The 23074-nt window shown below is 41.9% G+C and overlaps 1 protein-coding gene and 1 non-coding gene across 2 annotated transcripts; both read left to right on the forward strand.

The window, feature by feature from the left end:
* The first annotated feature begins 3 nt into the window (after positions 1-3).
* On the forward strand, positions 4-75 carry trnah-gug (transfer RNA histidin (anticodon GUG)). The gene has a single exon. It is a non-coding gene; the product is annotated as a tRNA-His (tRNA).
* Positions 76-3407: 3332 nt separating this feature from the next.
* On the forward strand, positions 3408-15558 carry si:ch211-71n6.4 (para-nitrobenzyl esterase). The gene is made up of 10 exons (XM_055932586.1): positions 3408-3498; positions 4479-4749; positions 6935-7355; positions 9647-9754; positions 10078-10274; positions 10375-10574; positions 10690-10748; positions 11190-11357; positions 13789-14016; positions 14216-15558. The coding sequence occupies exons 2-10, from the start codon at positions 4486-4488 to the stop codon at positions 14356-14358; spliced, it is 1788 nt and encodes a 595-aa protein (XP_055788561.1). The 5' UTR covers positions 3408-3498; positions 4479-4485; the 3' UTR covers positions 14359-15558.
* The last annotated feature ends 7516 nt before the right edge of the window (positions 15559-23074 follow it).

Genomic DNA, 23074 nt, shown 5'->3' on the forward strand with positions numbered 1-23074 from the left:
CTCGCCGTGATCGTATAGTGGTTAGTACTCTGCGTTGTGGCCGCAGCAACCCCGGTTCGAATCCGGGTCACGGCATTGCGATTACACAATGTCACGGCATAAGGGCTCTCTTTTTGAAGCGTTGACTGATGGGAGACTGACTGGCTGGTTAATTATGTAATTCTGATATTTATCCCTTTTGGGGTTGGCTAACCAGCGAACATTATCACATAAATTAGCAGTGGACAAAGAATGACACACACAAGTGTAAGTAAGCTAAATTAGTAACAACAAGTGTTGGGGAACAGCTAGCTAATATGCAGGCTATGTACCCATCTTTAGCCCAGATAAAACACACTTGGGAAAGCACGTGGGGAACTCAAAATATGAACATGCATAAGGAGAAATGGATTGAAAAAGTTAGATGCAATGCAAAATATACAATATGGACTGTCAGTCATAGTATGCGTTCAGCTCATTTTCCAGTTTCAAATCAAGCTTCATTTGTACAGCACATTTCCGACATGGAATGCAACGCAATGTACTTAACAGAAAAAAAACAATTAAAATAAAAGCTAAAATATTTACTACACAAACATAAAATAAAAAAAGAATGACAAGCTGAACGACTAGAAAGCACCGTAACCCAATTATCCTACGCTAATTATCCTAAACTGCTGCATAAATTCTAACCTGCTACGAAAAGTCAAATCTGACAACAATTTTTTATCCAATCTAGTCAAAACCCTTCACTGGGGGTGGAGAGACATTTTTGCCATTTTAATGCTCACGAGGGCGGAAATGTAACTTCTACCAGCTGAAAGACAATGCCCATAGTTTACACATGATGCTACACAAAGATTTAAGTCAACAAGTCTTCCTTTTAGTCAAGGTATGATATATTTGTGATTGAAGTGGGGAATCCGTGCCAATACCGTATGTTTCCCCTATGATATGACGTGCTACTACTCAATCTACATTTAATTTGAACGCTACCACTCACCAGCATGGCATTGTTTGATAATCAGAAACACCTGCGAAATCCTCATTTTCGCGAGTCGCCACTTCGCTGAGCAATTTAATAGATCAACTTTGGATGAGTCACAGCTTTTTGCCTTGTCTCCTACACTTGGCTGCCTGATCCATGGAGCAAATTAAAATAAAGCGTGCAAACTTGTTTTTCACGTCCACTTTTTTTACCAACAAAATATAACTTATTTTCTAGCTAGTTTCTTTAAAATAAAAAAATATGACAATTTTATAAATGGTGAAATTGCTTGTGATCTCCTCATTCAGTGCACTTTTTTGTTGTTGCCTGTTTTGCATGTCACATATCAGTTTTTAAACAATGTTAAAAAAAAAACAATCATAAATCATTGAGTTAATAAAGCTGCATACAAATATGGTCTCTTTTTTGCTTTCTTTAGTAAGGCAGCTCCAAAATGCAGTTTTTTTCAGCATAGCACAGTGCTTTCTGTGGTGGTGGGGCAGCCAGTGGAAAATATGGAGCACAGGGGGTGGTAATCAATCAATCAATCAAATTTATTTATAAAGCTATTCTTACATCAGCTGATGTCACAAAGTGCTTTACAGAAACCCAGCCTAAAACCCCAAACAGCAAGCAATGCAGGTGTAGAAGCACGGTGGCTAGGGAAAAACTCCCTAGAAAGGCCAGAACCTAGGAAGAAACCTAGAGAGAAACCAGACTATGGAGGGGTGGAGATTATAACAGAACATGGCCAAGATGTTCAAATGATCATAGATCACCAGCAGGGTCAAATAATAATAATCACAGTGGTTGTTGAGGGTGCAACATGTCAGCACCTCAGGAGTAAATGTCAGTTGGCTTTTTATAGCCGATCATTGAGTATCTCTACCGCTCCTGCTGTCTCTAGAGAGTTGAAAACCGCAGGTCTGGGACAGGTAGCACGTCCGGTGAACAGATCAGAGTTCCATAGTTCCGCAGGCAGAACAGTTGAAACTGGAGCAGCAGCACGGCCAGGTGGACTGGGGACAGCAAGGAGTAATGTTCTCTAGTTGCGCAGTGATTGGCTCAGTGTTCTGTCACACTACATCACCGCAAAATCTATGGGGAGAGCTTGAAAATGCAAGCCTCTTGGGTGCTGATATAGATTTAAATGAGAAGTTTGAGTTCAGGGCCCCCGCCTGCCCTGTCGGTATTCGGACCATGATTACTACAAGGTTAGATAGCTGGCTAGAATAACTACGAATTAAAAAATGTACATGGCTAATTGTCAGCTAATTGAGTGACTGACATAAAAAGAGAGAAACTATTGATGCACAACCACATTTCGAAATTGCACCTTGTGTATTTTACTATTCTAACTCTCAGTAGTAAGTTGAGACCCTGACTGGGCACCTCCAGACGGGACCCTTAAGCGACCGCTTGGAGCCGACCCTAATTGTAAATCAATAAACCAAGAAGTTGGCTGCCTACGCTATTGATCTCACTATATTTCCTGTAACGCTGGCTGTGGTAGAGACACTGTAGGACAGGCTCTCCAACCTTGTTCCTGGAGAGCAACCCTCCTTTAGGTATTCACTTCAACCCCAGTTGTAACTAACCTGATTCAGCTCATCAACCAGCTAATTTTTAGAGTCAGGTGCGCTGGATTAGTTTTGGAGTAAAAGACCTACCGGACGGTAGTGTTCCAGGAACAGGGTTGGAGAGCCCTGCTGTAGAAGGTATCTATGTTAGGGAGAATATTGATTAATGTGTTGATTAATGATTGAAATGGATTGATATGTGACTAAGACTTGGAGTATAAGTGACAGAAATTCATAGCAGACATGTATACAGTAGCAAGTTATATGAGGGGCGAACTATTTGGTAATTTTTTCGGGAAATCAGACCATTTAGTCCCAGATGATTCTTCACGCCTTTCACACAGATTGAGAAATGATAAGGAATGTGTTCAGTGGTGTAAAGTATTGTAGTAAGTTTGTGTTCCTGAGTGGCACAGCGGTCTAAGACACTGCATCTCAGTGCTTGAGTTGTTACTATAGATGCTCTGGTTCAAATCCAGGCTGTAATATAACCAGCAATAATTGGGATTCCCTCTGGTTCAAATCCAGGCTGTAATACAACCAGCAATGATTGGGATTCCCATAGGACAGTGCACAATTGGCACAGGACTGGCAGTTATTGTAAATAAGAATTTGTTCTTAACTGACTTTCTTAGTTATGTAAAGTTAAAGTACTATTTAAGTATTTTGGGGGCGTATCTGTACTTTACTTTATTTGTACTTTACTTTAGGCGTTTTCTATTAAGGGTATCTTTACTTTTACTCAAGTATGACAATTGTGCACTTTTATTAACCTCTGAATGTGTTCCATTTATGAAGTCATAAATGTGCTATAGACGTCCCCTTATAATGTAAGCTGCCCCTTTAAATATGCAGAAAAACAAGTTGTTACCCAGCAGCCATTTTTAGTTAAGGGGTCACACACACAGTAGCTGCGTCAAAAGTTGTTTTTTAACAACTGGATTGAATATTGTAAGTGATCATTGCATAGGTTATGGCAACATTTCTATAAACGGTATTTTAGACCTGTAGTGTTTTTCTAGACTACAATAGAAGTTAATGTATATGAAGTTTGTTTACATTGTTTCATGGAGTTTAACGGTAGGCATTCCTGAGACAAGTCAAATGTGCCTTTTAAAAGCAGTTCGATATCCTGCCTTAGTGAGAGTAATAATATTGTTTATCATCATTGCCATGCATGAAACTCCTATCATCTTTAAATAAATAACGCAATTTTGTAATGAGGTGATTTTAGATTTTCCTTCTTTGAGAATATGGTGCGCCCATGAACGATTGCAACATTGCTTCACAGGACGTGGGAAACCAGCATTTCTGCTATTAACTCTGCGCTCGATCCTCTAACAATGCAATAAGGAAATTCGCTCTCATAGGCGTCACCTGAAGTCTTAACTATTGTGGATGAGCCTTACACTTGATTTTTCTAAATACTATTCTTCATCTAATTTACATTGGCTTTGACATATCAATTAGCCGTACAGTTATAGATTATTTATCATCAATTTACTCTGCTACCTATTAACCCGTTACAAACACATTATAAACCGTCTGCTACTTTTCAAGTACACTCGTGATAGCGTTATTATTGTGTAACTTGGATACTCTCAGATGACAAGTGGTCACGAACAAGAGTGTTTTGGTAGGGGGCTAGCCATATTAGTTTATGGGGGCTAGGGGTTCGTTTGGGATGGTGTGTAATTCAAATGAACGGCAAATTCGCCACTTTATTTGTTACTCCATTATTTGTGCCATGAAGAGAGGTCTTTCTTGAAAAATAGATTGTATCTCAATGAGACTAACCTGGATAAAGGTTAAATAAAACTGAATTGGAATTGACCCTAATCCTGCATGTTGTCCTAAAACTGTCTTATTGGCCTAATCTACTGTGCAAGTCCCTGCTCTGCATTGATCTCCCCTGTGTGCTTCCCTCATAGCGCCAAGATGAATGAGGACGTGTTTGAGGTCCCTGAAGGAACAGAGTACCGTTATCTGGTACAAGGGGAAGGAGAGGAGGAGGTGCAGTATGTGCGTCGCAGACACTACGTCAGCCCATTTCTGGTCCTGTCCAGACGCTGCATCTTCCTCGTCTGCATGGGGGTGCTATCCCTGCTCACCTTGGCTGGGTACCTGGCCTACGTGGCCCAGACTCTGCCCCCTGGCTCAGCCCAGGTCACTACTGACTGTGGAGAGTTCCAGGGTAGACAGGTGGGTTGATGTTTGCACATTGTTGGTGGAAAGAGTAGAAATAGACAACGATCAAATCAAACTTTATTTATAAAAACAACAATGTTCAGCTTTACAAAAAAATAAAAATAAAACTATGTTCAGCCATATTGAACATTTTTAACCAATTGTACTGTATGTTTTCTCCCCCATATGCCTACAATGTAAAGAGCATCGAGACCTAATAGAACAGTAGATCATCAATTAGATTCAGTCATGGGCTGTTTATTTTATTTATTCAGTGGATGGTCACGGGGCTGGAACATAATTACAAATCATTTGTAAACTGCAAATTGACTGCAAGAAGCCCAAGCGGATATCATATTTGACTAAAACATGATTATTTCAAACCTTGCTTACATTTGTATACGATCACATACACTCAGTGGCCAGTTTATGAGTTACACCACCCCGTTCACGGAAATGGTTAGCTCCTACAGACAGTGAGTCTCGTGGCCGTGGCTTACTATATGAAGCAGGCAGACAGGCATCGAGGCATTCAGTTACTGTTCGGGTTGAGCGTTAGAATGGTTAAAACGAGTGAATGATGCCAGGTGCACCGGTTCCAATATTTCAGAAATGGCCCGGCCTCCTGGGCTAGTCACGCACCACAGTGTCTAGGGCACCACAGTGTCTAGGGTACCACAGTGTCTAGGGTACCACAGTGTCTAGGGTACCACAGTGTCTAGGGTACCACAGTGTCTAGGGCACCACAGTGTCTAGGGTACCACAGTGTCTAGGGCACCACATTGTCTAGGGTACCACAGTGTCTAGGGTACCACAGTGTCTAGGGCACCACAGTGTCTAGGGCACCACAGTGTCTAGGGCACCACAGTGTCTAGGGCACCACAGTGTCTAGGGCACCACAGTGTCTAGGGCACCACAGTGTCTAGGGCACCACAGTGTCTAGGGTAACGCAGAGAACGGCGCGACAAACAAAAAAACATCTAGTCAGCGGCAGTCCTGTGTGTGCGAAAACAGCTTGTTGATGAGAGAAGTCGAAGCGGGCCACAAACAGGCAAATAACAGCGCCATACAAAAATAGTGTGCAGAACAGCAACTCAGAACGCATCTGATCCAGCTGTAGCAAGCAAGGCCACAGATGTTTAGCTTCAATCCTATGCAACATATACAGTACACTCAGTGGTCCGATTGACCGTTAGAATGGGCAAAATGAGTGACTTAAGCAACTTTGAGCGCGATATGATCGTCGGTGCCAGGCGCGCCGGTTCCAGTATTTCAGAAACGGCCGCTCTCCTGGGCTTTTCACCCACGAGAGTGTCTAGGGTTTACCGAGAATACCGTGCGACAAACACAAAAACATTCAGCGGCAGTCCTGTGGGCGAGAACAGCACGTTGATGAGAGGTCAAAGGAGAATGGCAAGATCATGCAAGATAACAAGCGGGCCACAAACAGGCAAATAATGGAGCAGAACGGCATCTCGGAACACACAACTCGTCAGTTCCTGTCACGGTTGGGCTATTGTGGAAGACAGCCACACTGTGTTCCACTCCTACCAGCTAAAAACAAGAAGAAGCGTCTCCAGTGGGGAGACACTGGACAATTAAGGAATGGAAAAACATCGCCTGGTCCAACGAATCCCGGATTCCTGTTGCGTCATAATGATGGCAGAGTCAGGATTTGGTGTAAGCAGCATGAGTCCATGGCCCCATCCTGCCTGGTGTCAATGGTACAGGCTGGTGGTGGTGGTGTATTGATGTGGGGAATGTTTTCCTGGCACACGTCAGGTCCCTTGATACAAATTGGCCAACGAACATTTCTGACACCTTGTCTAACCCATGCCCCGAATAATTCAGACTGTTCTGGAGGAAAAGGGGCGTCTGACCCGAGATGGGTGTACCTAATAAACTGTCCACTGAGTGTATATCTCTATTATGCATGGGAATACTTTGAAACAGATTTCCAAAATTAAAATCAATTGGAGCTGATTTGCTTGTATTTTTTTTACAGTCTTTTATGTCCAACAATAACATTAGAATAAACAAGATCCCCGTCATTTGGGGAACCCTGTATTTGAAGATGGTAAAGGATTAAGGCATGGAATATTTCAGTGACATGTGCCTTGACCATGTTTGCTTATACGGAATTACCTCCAGTGAACACTCATAGTTAATGAAATACTATTGGTCGTCTTTATCATTGCAGAGGAATGGGGCCTACTCGTTCAAGGGCCTCCCCTACGCTGCTCCCCCCATTGGGGAACGTCGCTGGGCCCCGCCAGCCAAACCCCGGTGTGGAAACGGGGTGGGGGATGCCACCCGCTTCCGCAGCAAGTGTCTCCAGGTGCAGCCGCTCTCAGACACGGGGAAGGTGATTGGCCAGGAGAGCTGCCTCTTCCTGAACGTGTGGACCCCCACCCTGAGCCCCGACGCTGCCCTACCCGTCATGGTCTGGATCCATGGGGGCTACCTTCACATGCTTAGTGGAGGAGAGGAGGGCTACTCGCCCACAGAGGAGCTAGCAGCCCAGACAGGGATGGTCTATGTCAGCTTTAACTACAGGCTCAACGCATTTGGGTTCCTGGCCCTGGAGCTACTGAGGGAGGGCTCCTCCACCAATACCTCTGGTCAGTCTCTAGCAGTTTTTACAGTTTTGCCAAACGAGGTCTTGATGTCTCAAGCAGTTTCACACAACATAGATCATGTTGTATTTAAGATATGATAATAGGAAGGTTTTAATCTTTTTAAACAAGCTATTTTTAACACCAACAGAGTGATAAAATGTTAATGATGTTTATGTTTGTTCTCTCAGTGACGTTGTTTATAATTGTGTATATCTATTTAATGAGTTTTAAGTATTCAGACCCCTGGACTTTTTCTATATTTTGTTACGTTACGGCCTTCTAAAATGTATTAAATAGTTTTATTTTCCATCAATCTACACACAATACCCCATAATGACAAAGGGGAAAAAAAATGTTTTACATTTCTGTGAAATATCACATTTACATAAGGATTCAGACCCTTTACTCAGTACTTTTTTGAAGCGATTACAGACTCGAGTCTTCTTGGGTATGACGTTACAAGCTTGGCACACCTGTATTTGGGAAGTTCCTCCCATTCTTCTCTGCAGATCCTCTCAAGCTCTGTCAGGTTGGATGGGGAGCGTCGCTGCACAGCTATTTTCAGGTCTCCAGAGATGTTCAATCGGACTCTGGCTGGGCCACTCAAGGACATTCAGAGACATTCAGATCCAAAGCCACTCCTGCATTGTCTTGGCTGTGTGCTTAGGGTCGTTGTCATGTTGGAAGGTGAACCTTCACTCCAGTCTGAGGTCCTTAGCGCTCTGGAACACGTTTTCATCGAGAATCTCTCTGTACTTCTCTCCGTTCATCTTTCCCTCGATCCTGACGCTGAAAAACATCCACACAGCAGAATGCTGCCACCACAATGCTTCACCACAGGGACGATATTGACCAGGTGATGAACAGTGTCTGGTTTCCTCCAGAAGTGACGCTTGGCATTCAGGCCAACGAGTTCAATCTTGGTTTCATCAGACCAGAGAATCTTGTTTCTTATGGTGTGAGAGTCCTTTTTGGCAAACTCCAAATGAGCTGTCATGTACCTTTTACTGAGGAGTGGCTTCTGTCTGGCCACTCTACCATAACGGCCTGATTGGTGCTGCAGAGATGGATGTCTTTCTGGATGGTTCTCCCATCTCCATAGAGCTATGTTAGAGTGACCATTGGGTTCTTGGTTACCTCCCTGACCAAGGCCCTTCTCCCCCGATTGCTCAGTTTGGCCGACGGCCAGCGCTAGGAAGAGCCTTGATGGTTCCAAACTTCTTCCATTTAATAATGATGGAGGCCACTGTGTTCTTGGGGACCTTCAATGCTGCAGACATTTTTTTGTACCCTTCCCCATATCTGTGCCTCGACACAATCCTGTCTCGGAGCTCTACTGACAATTCCTTCGACCTCATGGCTTGTTTTTCGCTCTACCATGCACTGTCAACTGTGGAACCTTATATAGACAGTTGTGTGCCTTTCCAAATCATGTCCAATCAATAGAATTTACCACAACTGGACTCCAATCAAGTTGTAGAAACATCTCAAGGATGATTAATGGAAACAGGATGCACCTGAGCTCAATTTCGACTCTCATAGCTAAAGGTCTGAATACTTATGAAAATAAGGTATTTCTGTTTTTATTCATAATAAATGTGCAACAATTTCTAAAAACCTGTTTTCGCTTTGTCATTATGGGGTATTGTCTGTAGATTGAAGAGGGGGAAAATGGATTTAATCCATTTTAGAATAAGGCTGTAACATAATTAAATGGGGAAAAAGTGAAGGCGTCTGAATACTTTCCCAATGCACTCTATTTGTCTTATCTCCGCTGCTTGATAAAAAGTTAATATTTTTCTTTCTCATGGTCACTACACCATTTATGCTTTACACACACACACATAGACACACACACACACACACACACACACACATAGACACACACACACACACACACACATAGACACACACACACACACACACACACACACACACACACACACACACACACACACACACACATAGACACACACACACACACACACATAGACACACACACACACACACACACAACTTGATATGGAACGACCCATAAAATCGCATAAAGCCATTGTTTTCAACACTCACATTCACGCACAGTCATCGGCGAGAACAGAAAGGTTCTATATCTGAACACCTCCTATTTCCCTTCTGATCTGAACGGGTTCAGGGTATTGACACCAGGAACCTTTAGGTACACTAGGCTAGATGGAGCTTCTGAAAATAGGAACTAGGACATAGGAGAACGAGGCCACATCAAAGCGGGATTTCGACGTGATTTTAATCTCTAATTGGTCCCCCCACCCACCCAGGAAACTATGGTTTCATGGACCAGATAGCTGCTCTGCAGTGGGTCCAGAGGAACATCAAGGTGTTTGGAGGAGACCCCAGTAAAGTCACCATATTTGGTCAAAGCTCAGGTAATAAATACCAGCTATTATAAGCCTCTATGGGCTACATGAGTGTACTGTCAATGAAGTGTGATTGAACATTTAATTAGTGTGCACCTTTTTCTTTTTGTTATAATACAACAATTTTTACCGAACATTTAAAAGGATGAATACAAAATATGCTACTTTATGTTAGCATGTGCTCGTAGCAGTATAGTTGGCTGAAGGAATGAACACAGCTTCCTTAACTGCTTTAGAATTTCCCCTCATTGTCTACTCTCTTCCCATCACCATTCTACACACACACACACACACACACACACACACACACACACACACACACACACACACAGGTGGGACGTCGGTGTGGACTCTGATGATGTCTCCGCTGGCAAAGGGTCTGTTTCATGCGGCGGTGGATATGAGCGGCTCCTATAAGTATAACGCATCACTGGAGAAGGCAGAGGCAGACAACCTGCTATTCCTGAACAAGACTGGCTGCAATGACCTGGCCTGCCTCCGGAAGCTCTCCACCACACTGATACTACGGGTACAGACAGTACAGACAACGTAAACTGTCAAATCTGCCTTAGGGAGAAACGTGCTTCACGTGGGTCTCTCTCTCTTTGTCTCTCTCCACTCCGCTCTAGGCCATCCCATGGAAGGAGTACCCGTCGTGGGGGGCAGATGATCTGATGGACCTGCCCACTAAGGACAGCTTCGTGGGTCCCGTAGCAGTGGTGGACGGGCATGTCCTCCCAGCTCCTCCCTTTGAGATGTGGGAGAAAGGAGGACTCTTCAACGATGTTCCATTCCTCATAGGGACCACTGAGCAGGAGATTGACTTTTTGTAAGTATTATGCGTGGTCTGCAAAAAAATTATTATCTACAGAAGCTGTCCTAGAAATACACAATTAATTTTGTAAACGTGTGTGTGTGTGCGCGTTTGTGTGTGTGCACTTTAGCCCACCGTATGAGAATATTTCCATGTGGACATGGGGAGACTACGGGTGGTTTGTGACAGGTGAGAATAAGAATACGGTAACCTCGGGGTCAATATCGATCAATCTGTAAAATGCCTTATTTAGATTCGATAGTATTGTTCTCCAAGGAGGAAATTCATCTCCACATTATCAAACATCACAGACCTGTAAGAGATCAAATGTTATTTTAACCCTGACATCAACAGATAGACAGACAGAAAATGAAGACCGAACATAAAACAGTGATTACATCATAGTCCATTGAGCTGTTGAGGAAGTTTATGGCTGTGGGAAAGGAGCTCCTGCTAAACTGGGCCTTTTCTCTCTCATCACTTGTGGCCACTGAAACCCACGAAATCCAGCATCAACCTCTTTTCTCCAAAACCCGTCTCTCATATTTTCAACCCTGCCGCCTTTTACAGTCTATTCCTGCTACCCATACTGCCCTTTTCCCCAAAGCCTCTGGCCTGTGTCCCACACAGATAAACTGAGCCTCTTCAGCGAGGGTCTTCCTAAGGAGGCGTTGGATCTGTACCCAAGCTCGGCCCTGTGCCCCACTCCTGACCGCTGCCCAGAGAGGGCCTACACCACCATGGTGTCGGACATGAGGGTCACCTGCCCAAACAACGACCTGGCCAAGAGGGCTGCAGGTAGGCTACGCTGACAGCCAGGAGATTCACGTGAGCCAATGGGTTAGCATTCACTCTATGATAATGGACAGCATTTTTGTTGTTGTTGAATGGTCTCTTTAGAGAGACAGGTAGTTGTTCAGAGAAGACAGCGATTAGAATGGTCTCTAGAGAGAGGTAGTAGTTCAGAGAAGACACCTATTAGAATGGTCTCTAGAGAGAGAGAGGTAGTAGTTCAGAGAAGACACCTATTAGAATGGTCTCTATAGAGAGAGGTAGTTGTTCAGAGAAGACACCTATTAGAATGGTCTCTAGAGAGAGGTAGTTGTTCACAGAAGACACCTATTAGAATGGTCTCTAGAGAGAGGTAATTGTTCAGAGAAGACACCTATTAGAATGGTCTCTAGAGACAGGTTGTTGTTCACAGAAGACACCAATTAGAATGGTCTCTAGAGAGAGGTAGTAGTTCACAGAAGACACCTATTAGAATGGTCTCTAGAGAGAGGTAGTAGTTCACAGAAGACACCCATTAGAATGGTCTCTAGAGAGAGGTAGTAGTTCACAGAAGACACCTATTAGAATGGTCTCTATAGAGAGGTAATTGTTCAGAGAAGACACCTATTAGAATGGTCTCTATAGAGAGGTAGTTGTTCAGAGAAGACACCTATTAGAATGGTCTCTAGAGAGAGGTAGTTGTTCACAGAAGACACCTATTAGAATGGTCTCTAGAGAGAGAGAGGTAATTGTTCAGAGAAGACACCTATTAGAATGGTCTCTAGAGAGAGGTAGTAGTTCAGAGAAGACACCTATTAGAATGGTCTCTAGAGAAAGGTAGTTGTTCAGAGAAGACACCTATTAGAATGGTCTCTAGAGAGAGGTAGTAGTTCACAGAAGACACCTATTAGAATGGTCTCTAGAGAGAGGTAGTAGTTCACAGAAGACACCTATTAGAATGGTCTCTAGAGAGAGGTAGTAGTTCAGAGAAGACACCTATTAGAATGGTCTCTAGAGATACAGGTAGTAGTTCACAGAAGACACCTATTAGAATGGTCTCTAGAGAGAGAGAGGTAGTAGTTCAGAGAAGACACCTATTAGAATGGTCTCTAGAGAGAGGTAGTAGTTCAGAGAAGACACCTATTAGAATGGTCTCTAGAGAGAGAGAGGTAATTGTTCAGAGAAGACACCTATTAGAATGGTCTCTAGAGAGAGGTAGTTGTTCAGAGAAGACACCTATTAGAATGGTCTCTAGAGAGAGAGAGGTAATTGTTCAGAGAAGACACCTATTAGAATGGTCTCTAGAGAGAGGTAGTTGTTCAGAGAAGACACCTATTAGAATGGTCTCTAGAGAGAGGTAGTAGTTCAGAGAAGACACCTATTAGAATGGTCTCTAGAGAGAGGTAGTAGTTCAGAGAAGACACCTATTAGAATGGTCTCTAGAGAGAGGTAGTAGTTCAGAGAAGACACCTATTAGAATGGTCTCTAGAGAGAGAGAGGTAATTGTTCAGAGAAGACACCTATTAGAATGGTCTCTATAGAGAGGTAGTTGTTCACAGAAGACACCTATTAGAATGGTCTCTATAGAGAGAGGTAGTAGTTCACAGAAGACACCTATTAGAATGGTCTCTAGAGAGAGAGAGAGGTAGTAGTTCAGAGAAGACACCTATTAGAATGGTCTCTAGAGATACAGGTAGTAGTTCACAGAAGACACCTATTAGAATGGTCTCTAGAGAGACGGGTAGTTGTTCAGAGAAGACACCTATTAGAATGGTCTCTAGAGAGAGAGAGGTAATTGTTCAGAGAAGACACCTATTAGAATGGTCTCTAGAGAGAGAGGTAGTTGTTCACAGAAGACACCTATTAGAATGGTCTCTATAGAGAGGTAGTTGTTCACAGAAGACACCTATTAGAATGGTCTCTATAGAGAGGTAATTGTTCAGAGAAGACACCTATTAGAATGGTCTCTAGAGAGAGGTAGTAGTTCACAGAAGACACCTATTAGAATGGTCTCTAGAGAGAGGTAATTGTTCAGAGAAGACACCTATTAGAATGGTCTCTAGAGAGAGGTAGTAGTTCACAGAAGACACCTATTAGAATGGTCTCTATAGAGAGGTAGTTGTTCACAGAAGACACCTATTAGAATGGTCTCTATAGAGAGGTAATTGTTCAGAGAAGACACCTATTAGAATGGTCTCTAGAGAGAGGTAGTAGTTCACAGAAGACACCTATTAGAATGGTCTCTAGAGAGAGGTAGTAGTTCACAGAAGACACCTATTAGAATGGTCTCTAGAGAGAGGTAGTAGTTCAGAGAAGACTCCTATTAGAATGCTTTGGAAATGCCTCCTGTCCACCCTTCACTGATGTAATCACTCATCTGTTAGTGAACAGTAGTGAGTTTTGAACTGCTTGTGTGTGTGCGTGTGTTTGTTTTGTGTGTGTGTGTGTGTGTTCCCAGCGGCCCTCCACAGTCCTGTGTATCGGTACGTGGTGACACACACTCCATCTCGTGCCGTCATCTCCTCGGAGGGTCTGTGGTCGTTCCCCAGCCGGTTCTCTTTCCACGGCCTGGACTCTTTCGCCTTCTTCGGGGGTCTAGAGAAGCTGTTGGGGGGACCGCTCTCCGCCCAGGACACTGCCTTCCAGAAGCTCCTCACAGAGCACCTCGTCCACTTCGCTAAGGAGGGTGAGAGAGGGGCAGGGGCTGGAACACAAACACCTCTCCTAGATTGGTTGAACTCAGTGTTCATTCAGCTCAGACCATTGGAATTAGACATTTACCACATAACTTTCCTCACCTCTCTATCCCTCATCTCTCTTTCTGTTCTCTCCATCCCTCATCTCTTCTTCTGTTCTTTCCATCCCTGTCTCCTCCTCTATTGCAGGTAAGATGCCGGAGCAGTGGCCAGAGTACCCAGCAGCCACTGCTCTCCTGAACCATACCCTCTCTGTGGTCCATGATTACTCTGCTGAGCGCTGCCAACTGTGGGAGAAGAACGGCTTCTACCCCTACGCCTGGGTCAACTGACCCCTCACCCAGAACTCCTACTGCACAGGACTGAATCCTACACCTGGGTCACCTAGGTTACAGTATCTACCCCTACGCCTGGGTCAACTGACCCCTCACCCATAACTCCTACTGCACAGGACTGAATCCTACACCTGGGTCACCTAGGTTACAGTATCTACCCCGAGAAAGATTGAACATCTGTCTAGAACAATGGGAACATGTGAAGAAAGATGGAAACCATGAAGACCAAAATTAAGGATGTTAGTACTGAATGTGTTCTGTGACTGTGGCATTGTGGGAGTTTTGGTGTGTACAGTATTTTGCCTTTAGGTTTGTTCGAGGATAAAGTATCAGATTTCGAGAAAAGGGAAGAATATGTTGGTATGGAAGAAAATAATGGACATTTATATTTCTGCTCTGTTTTGTGGTAGAGATGGTTGTGAGAATGTTGAAAGAGGAGATGTTATTGTGATGTGTATTATTATTATTCATACTTTTAGCTACTGTTACTTGCACTAAGATTTTAAATGAAGATGCCTACTCTTTTACTTTTTATGGAAATCTGCTGTGTAGGCGTCGTACATGTATGCAATGAGGAAACATTTATTATGACGGGCTTTTATGCTATAGCCTATGTTATGTGTTTCTCTATTCTTCTCTTTCCATAATGTGTCTCTGTGTGGTGGATATTCAACCAGACAGAAACAGCTAGGAAGCTTTTTCTGCACGCATAGACTGTCACCACCGAATCATCTTCGTTCGACTTGAAAACACGCCGGTGTTTTCCTACTCAAGGCTCATTAACTCAACGTAACACTCTCTGCCTTTTCTTCAGCATCTCCGACAGCCCCGACTTGATTGGCAACAAGGGATGGTGCGCTTGTTCTTTATGTGTGAAGAGAGGGATGAAAGCCTGTGGATGACAGAGAGAGCACATGGAAGTGTTTACTTGTGTAATTAGTGTTTAGCGTTGCCTCCAATCAAAAGTTCTCGTGCTCTGTCTTTTCTCCTGTCAAACAGACAGGGAGTTATATCTGTCGCTGTCGTATTGATCATTTCTACTTTTGTTCCACTATGTGCGCTATGATAGGCACTTATTTCAACGTGACATTTTTCTTTTCTTTTTTACTCAGGTAATCTGCTTTATAATGCCATGACCTAAAATTACAGGTCATTCACACGCACTAATACAAAATAATAAAACACACAAAGAATTAAGGATTTCAGTCTTTTTTCAAAATAAATATTTCAAATATACAGTATGTTTCATAGCCTAGAATCAAGTTCAAGCCCATCTTTACTATCCCAAGGTGAAACTTTTTTTGCAGGCAGGGACAATACAACATACAATAATAAGTTAAAAGCAGGGGTTCTCGGGTGGTGCATCCAGCTAAGGCGGTTTCCTGAAGTGCAGGGGGAGCCCTTTGGACTGGGTTTGAATCAACACCTTGCCATGGCTGGGAGTTTCCTGTGGGAGGGGCATTCATTGGCTGAGCACCGCCAGTTGAATAAGGCATGGCAGAGCACTAGCGACCCCTGTGGCAGCCAGTTGACTGTGGTTTTCCGCAGGGTTGTGTAGTTTTGGGACACTTCAATAAATTTCTATACGTCATGGTGGGTGTAGATTTCAGCACGGGTGCACGCTGTCGAGAACGAGACGATCGAACGTTAGCTCAAATCCAGATTGTGTAATCTATTCAAAACACAGCTAAACCATGGTTAGGAGACTGGTTAAGGTTGGGAAAAAGGTTAGGGTTAATGAAAATGCAATCCTAATATACTACGAAAATCCCTTTCTATCGAAGTGTTTCACTGTGAACAGTTCCAATACTGTTTCAGTTGTACCTTCCTCTTCTTGTGCTGCGTCTGACACTTTGTGCGCTCTTTCCGTGCGTTTTGGAGCTTTACACACTCTGTATATGTCCAACCTTTCCACAATTGTGTCACTTTTAATTTTGGAATCGACATTCACTGTACTGATGATTATCTCCCCCACATCTGTAGCAACTTGGCTTAGACCTTTGTGATGTGTGCTGCTTTGTTCTTGTGTGACCTTGAGGACGGGACTGAGAAAAGTGTGACGTTTGTGAGCCTTTTTCACCACGTGCATCACTGACCTTGTGAACACCTTTCTGATATTCTGCATGTCCTGATAGCTCAATAGTATCCCTATAGGCAAGCTCGAGTCCAAGTACGATATCACAGGCTTTCTTAAACTTCTTAGGGCTGCAGGGGCAGTATTGAGTAGCTTGGATGAAAGGTGCACAGAGGTGCCCATAGTAAACTGCCTGCTCCTCAGTCCCAGTTGCTAATATATGCGTATTATTATTCATATTGGATAGAAAAAACTCTGAAGTTTCTAAAACTGTTTGAATGATGTATGTGAGTATAACAGAACTCATATGGCAGGCAAAAACCTGAGAAAAAATCCAAACAGGAAGTGGGAATTCTGAGGCTGGTCGATTTTCAACCAAGATCCTATTGAATTCACAGCGAGATATGGATGAGTTTGCACTTCCTACAGCTTCCACTAGATGTAAACAGTCTGTAGAATCTTTTCTGATGCCTCTTCTGTGAAGGGGGGGACGAATGAGAGGGGAATTAGTCAGGTCTGCCATGACCTGACCATGCTCTGACCATGCACGTTCACATGAGAGGGAGCTCTGTTCCATCGCTCATCTGAAGTCAATGTCATTCTCCGGTTGGAACGTTATTCAAGATTTATGTTAAAAACATTCTAAAGATTGATTCAATACATCATTTGGCATGTTTTTACTGACTGTTACGGAACTTTTGGACATTTCGTCAACTTTTAGTGAACACGCTTCCTGACGTTGGATTTGTTTACCAAACACGCTAACAAAAATAGCTATTTGGACATAAATTATGGACATTACCGATCAAAACAAACATTTCTTGTGGAAGTGGGAGTCCTGGGAGTGCATTCGGATGAATATCAGCAAAGGTAAGTGAAGATTTATAATGCTTTTTAAGAGTTTTGTTGACTGCACAATTTGGCCGGTAAAACTGTATGGCTTGCTTTTGTGGCTGAACGCTGTTTTCAGATGATTGAATATAGTTTTTTGCCGTAAAGCTTTTTGAAATCTGACACAGCGGTTGCATTAAGAACAAGTGTATCTTTAATTCTATGTAAAACATGTATCTTTCAACAAAGTTTATGATGAGTATTTATGTTATTTGACGTGGCTCTGCAATTTCACCGGATATTTTGGAGGCATTTCTGAACATGGCGCCAATGTAAACTGAGGTTTTTGGATATAAATATTAACTTTATCGAACAAAACATATATGTATTGTGTTACATGAAGTCCTATGAGTGTCATCTGATGAAGATCATCAAAGGTTAGTGATTAATTTTATCTCTATTTCTGCTTTTTGTGACTCCTGTCTTTGGCTGGAAAAATAACTGTGATTGTCTGTGATTTTGCTGTGACCTAACATAATCATTTGTGGTGCTTTCGCTGAAAAGCCTATTTGAAATCGGACACTTTGGTGGGATTAACAACAAGATAACCTTTAAAATGGTATAAGATACATGAATGTCTGAGGAATTTTAATTATGAGATTTCTGTTGTTTTGAATTTGGCGCCCTGCACTTTCACTGGCTGTTGTCATATCGATCCCGTTAATGGGATTGCAGCCATAAGAAGTTAATTAATTAAAGGTAAGGTTCTTCTCTGACAGAAGCGTTCTGTGATATGCTTCACTTGTGAGACCACATACAAACTTGTCTTGAAGAGCATCGTCAAGAAATCGTGCAAGGGTGTAGTCAGCCACGGTTTCCCCTTGACTCTGGTGACGTTGGTAAAATCTGTAACGTTCTGCAATGAGAATTGGCTTAGGCTTGAAATGCCTTGAAAGAGTTTCAGTCAGTTCTGCATAGATCAACTCCACTGCTTTTATTGGTTCAATGAGACCTTTCAGCAATCCATACTCAGTTGGACCCAAAACACTGAGAAATATGTCTGCTTTCTTTTCATCTTTGATTTCATTTGCAGCCAGCCAACGCTCAAAACGCTCTAAATATGAATCAAAATCCTCTTTTGTATCCTCAAACTCTGGTACTCGACCAATGTTTGCCATTTTCACAGTTAATTGTTCAGTTTCCTTATTCCTTAACTTTCTTAATTTTTATCTAATTCCTCACTTTCTTAATTTCAGAAGTTTCTGAAATTACTTAATTCACTGCACTCTTTTGTACTAATGTTACTTTTCTTCTTCCTTTTTTAAATATATATTTTTTTTTTTTTACAATCTTTCTCCACTGAGATCGCCTAATTTCAATGGGTTCAATGACAGTTTTTTTATTTTACCACCAGAGAGCAGTGTCGCTATTCTGGACTCCAATAGGCTTGCTACTTGGCAGCTCCTGAACACTGTACCTGCTAGAAGTGCTTAACCTTTTCTACTGGGAAAAAATAATTAAAAGATAACTGACGATTTATCAGAATATAATAACCTGCCCTATAATGATGAGTATGAATGTAATAGATTCTACATCAGAATATAATATCCTGCCCTGTAATGATGAGTATGAATGGAATAGATGCTCATCAGAATATGATAACCTGCCCTATAATGACGAGTATGAATGTAATAGATTCTACATCAGAATATAATATCCTGCCCTGTAATGATGAGTATGAATGTAATAGATTCTACATCAGAATATGATAACCTGCCCTATAATGATGACTATGAATGTTTATTTATTTATTTATTTATTTTATTTTACCGTTATTTTACCAGGTAAGTTGACTGAGAACACGTTCTCATTTGCAGCAACGACCTGGGGAATAGTTACAGGGGAGAGGAGGGGGATGAATGAGCCAATTGTAAACTGGGGATTATTAGGTGACCGTGATGGTTTGAGGTCCAGATTGGGAATTTAGCCAGGACACCGGGGTTAACACCCCTACTCTTACGATAAGTGCCATGGGATCTTTAATGACCTCAGAGAGTCAGGACACACATTTAACGTCCCATCCGAAAGACGGCACCCTACACAGGGCAGTGTCCCCAATCACTGCTCTGGGGCATTGGGGTATTTTTTTTAGACCAGAGGAAAGAGTGCCTCCTACTGGCCCTCCAACACCACTTCCAGCAGCATCTGGTCTCCCATCCAGGCACTGACCAGGACCAACCCTGCTTAGCTTCAGAAGCAAGCCAGTAGTGGTATGCAGAGTGGTATGCTGCTATGTAATAGATGCTCATCAGAATATGATATCCTGCCCTATAATGATGAGTATGAATGTAATAGATGCTCATCAGAATATAATATCCTGCCCTGTAATGATGAGTATGAATGTAATAGATGCTCATCAGAATATGAGGTGTTTATGGGGCTGAAACGCACCTCTCCAAACAGTTGCTGCTTTTAAATATCTGAAAGAATAAAAATATAATTGAGTTCATATAGATCAATATTCTTTAGCACACAGGCTGCAATATTCACAGGTATGTACTAATATATTACAATATAGAAAAATATTCTTTAAGATGACATCGGAGAGGATGGCTGTCGTTTCACGGGTTCTTAATCAACCGTGTTATTTTGTTCGTTTTTTTTCTCCATTTTTTAAAACTTTTTTTTGTACATAATGTTGCTTCTACTGTTTCTTATGGCCGAAAAGAGCTTCTGGAAATCCTCACATCTTCTCTCCTCTCGACACTCCTAATTCTCTAAACCCATCGGCTGAGAAAAGAAGAGATCCCTCCACCAAGACCTTTTCTACCAAGGTGTACAATGAATTGTTTGAAAAGGCTCTGCTGAGATTCAAACTCAGGATCTCCTGTTTACTAGACAGGAGCTTTAAACTTCTTGTCAATAGGGGGAGCTGTTAGCACTATGTAATCTTGACGTTCCCAAATTAAACTGCCTCGTACTCAATTCTTGCTCGTACAATATGCATATTATTATTACTATTGGATAGAAATCACTCTCTAGTTTCTAAAACCGTTTGAAATATGTCTGTGAGTGAAACAGAACTGGACTTAGAGCAATTTTTCTATGAGGATTTGAAAATGCTGAAATCTGCTCACTGTTCCCAGAACAGTTTATTAATTTGCCTGTCCTCTATTGGTTGAGATGCACTGCATACGCCTTCCCCTGGGTGTCAGCGAATAGAGGGACTTGAAATGGAGTCTCTAGGCAGATCTGAAAGTCTATAAATTGCTTGGAAACGAAGTGTCCCCTCTTTTGACTCTTCGCTCTGACGCAGGGAGGATCTTGGCATGTCGTGTTAGAAGCTCCTGTTTTAGCTCCTAGATATATCCGGCTCTGTTTTTATTCAATATAGGTGTTAAAGACATCATAATGTTGTTAATTTAAACCGAGTTATATCAGTTTATGTCAGTATATTGCGATTTTCGGGTATTTCATTTTCTGACGTTGTAGGAAGTTGGGTATCTCTCTCTCTCATGCTATTGTTTACTGCTAATTGCAACGTGGAAGACGACGTTCTCCAACCTAGCAACGATTCTTTTGGACAAAGGACACCTATCCCAAGATTCTGATGAGAGTTCATCAAAAAGTAAGAACTATTTATGCTGATAATTCATTGTTCTGTTGAAAAAAGTCAAATGCATAAGCCGACATTACTTGCAGTGTAGCCTTGCTTTATCGCACGCTGTATTTTGAAGTAACGTTAATTTTAAAAATGTAACCCAGCGATTGCATTAAGAACTAATTTGTCTTTCAATTGCTGTCCAACCTGTATTTTTTTAGTCAAGTTTATGAATAGTTTTCGATTAGAATAGGTGCCTCTCCAAGATGGCGCCGGACAGATTACTTGAGGTTTTGGACACTATTCTCATTGTATAAGCACGATTTGTGCCGCTAAATATGCACATTTTCGAACAAACTCTATATGCATTGTGTAATATGTTATTGGACTGTCATCTGAAGAATTCTGAGAAGATTCGTGAAAAAATTTATATATTTTGGTGGTTTATACGTTATCACTATTTTTGCCTTGAATCGATGCTGGTGTGATGTTTGCTATTGTGGTAAGCTAATATAACGCTATATTGTGTTTTCGCTGTAAAACACTTAGAAAATCTGAAATATTGTCTGGATTCACAAGATCTGTGTCTTTCATCTGCTGTATGCTGTGTATTTTTAAGAAATGTTTTATGATGAGTAATTAGCTAATACACGATGGTCTCTGTAGTTATTCTAGTCGCTTTGGTGAGAGTTGTGTTGGTGGCTGCAATGGTAAAATCTGATTTATACCGGAAATATGCACATTTTTTTAACAAAACATATGCTATACAATAAATATGTTATCAGACTGTCATCTGATGAGGTTGTTTCTTGGTTAGTGGCTATTTATATCTTTATTTGGTCGAATTTGTGATAGCTACTGATGGAGTAAAAAAATGGTGGAGTAAAGAAGTGGTGTCTTTTGCTAACGTGGTTAGCTAATAGATTTACATATTGTGTCTTCCCTGTAAAACATTTTAAAAATCAGAAATTATGGCTTGATTCACAAGATGTGTATCTTTCATTTGGTGTCTTGGACTTGTGATTTCATGAACATTTTATTATATGATATCCCTGTGGCTTTAGGCTAGGCTATGCTAGTCAGCTTTTTTGATGGGGGTGCTCCCGGATCCGGGTTTGTGAGGCGTTAGAGGTCAACCAACTAAGCCACAGCGCCCATCGATTGCATTTCTAAAATGTAAATGTAGGTAATAACACTGCCACACGCATTTAAATCAAACTAGTCTCATTCATTTAACCCATATCTATGTCTTGCAAAAATCACGTCACAAAAAGTATGTTATTTAGTAACATTAGAATCGATATGGACACATTCAATTGTCTAGCAACAGGGTTTCTTAAAACTTCTTCTCAATAGGGGGTGCTGTTTGCACTTTGTAATAATTTCGTTCCCAAATTAAACTGCCTCGTACTCAATTCTTGCTCGTACAATATGCATATTATTATTACTATTGGATAGACAACAGTCTCTAGTTTCTAAAACCGTTTGAATTATATCTGTGAGTAAAACAGAACTCGAGTTGGAGCATTTTTCCTATGAGGATGTGAGAATGCTGAATTCTGCAAGCTGTTCTGAGATCTGTTTATAAATCTGCCTGTCTTCTATTGGTTGAAATGCACTGCATACGTCTTCCCCTGGGTGTCAGCGAATAGTGAGAATTGAAATGGGGTTGCTAGGCAGAACTGAGAGGTTATAAATGGCCTGGGAACGAAGGGTCCGGTCTTTGTTCACTTCGCTCTGACGCAGGAAGGAGCTCTGGCTGTGGCTCTAGAACGCTCCGGTTATAGGCCTTAGATATATCCGGCTCTGTTTTTGTTCATTATAGGTGTTAAAGACATCATAATGTTGTTATATTAAACCGAGTTATATCAGTTTATATCGGTATATTGCGATTTTCTGATATTTAATCGTCCTGCGTTTTAGTGAGTCGGACACGTCTTTGCCACATGGCTAATGTACTCTGCTAAATCGAACGTTGAAGAGGACAATCTACAACCAAGCAACGATTCTTTTGGACTAAGGACACCTTGCCCAAGATTCTGATGGAAGCTCATGAAATAGGAAGAAGTATTTATGAAATTTATTCGTTGTTCTGTTAAAAAATGTAGAACAGATATTCTGCCAATAATCTAGGTGCGGTCTCGCTTTAACGCGAGACAACGTATGTTATGTTGTAGTAACGTTAATTTAAAAAATCTAACACAGCG

The sequence above is a fragment of the Salvelinus fontinalis genome, chromosome 8 (assembly GCF_029448725.1).
Source record: "Salvelinus fontinalis isolate EN_2023a chromosome 8, ASM2944872v1, whole genome shotgun sequence".
In the NCBI taxonomy this organism is placed as follows: Eukaryota; Metazoa; Chordata; class Actinopteri; order Salmoniformes; family Salmonidae; genus Salvelinus; species Salvelinus fontinalis.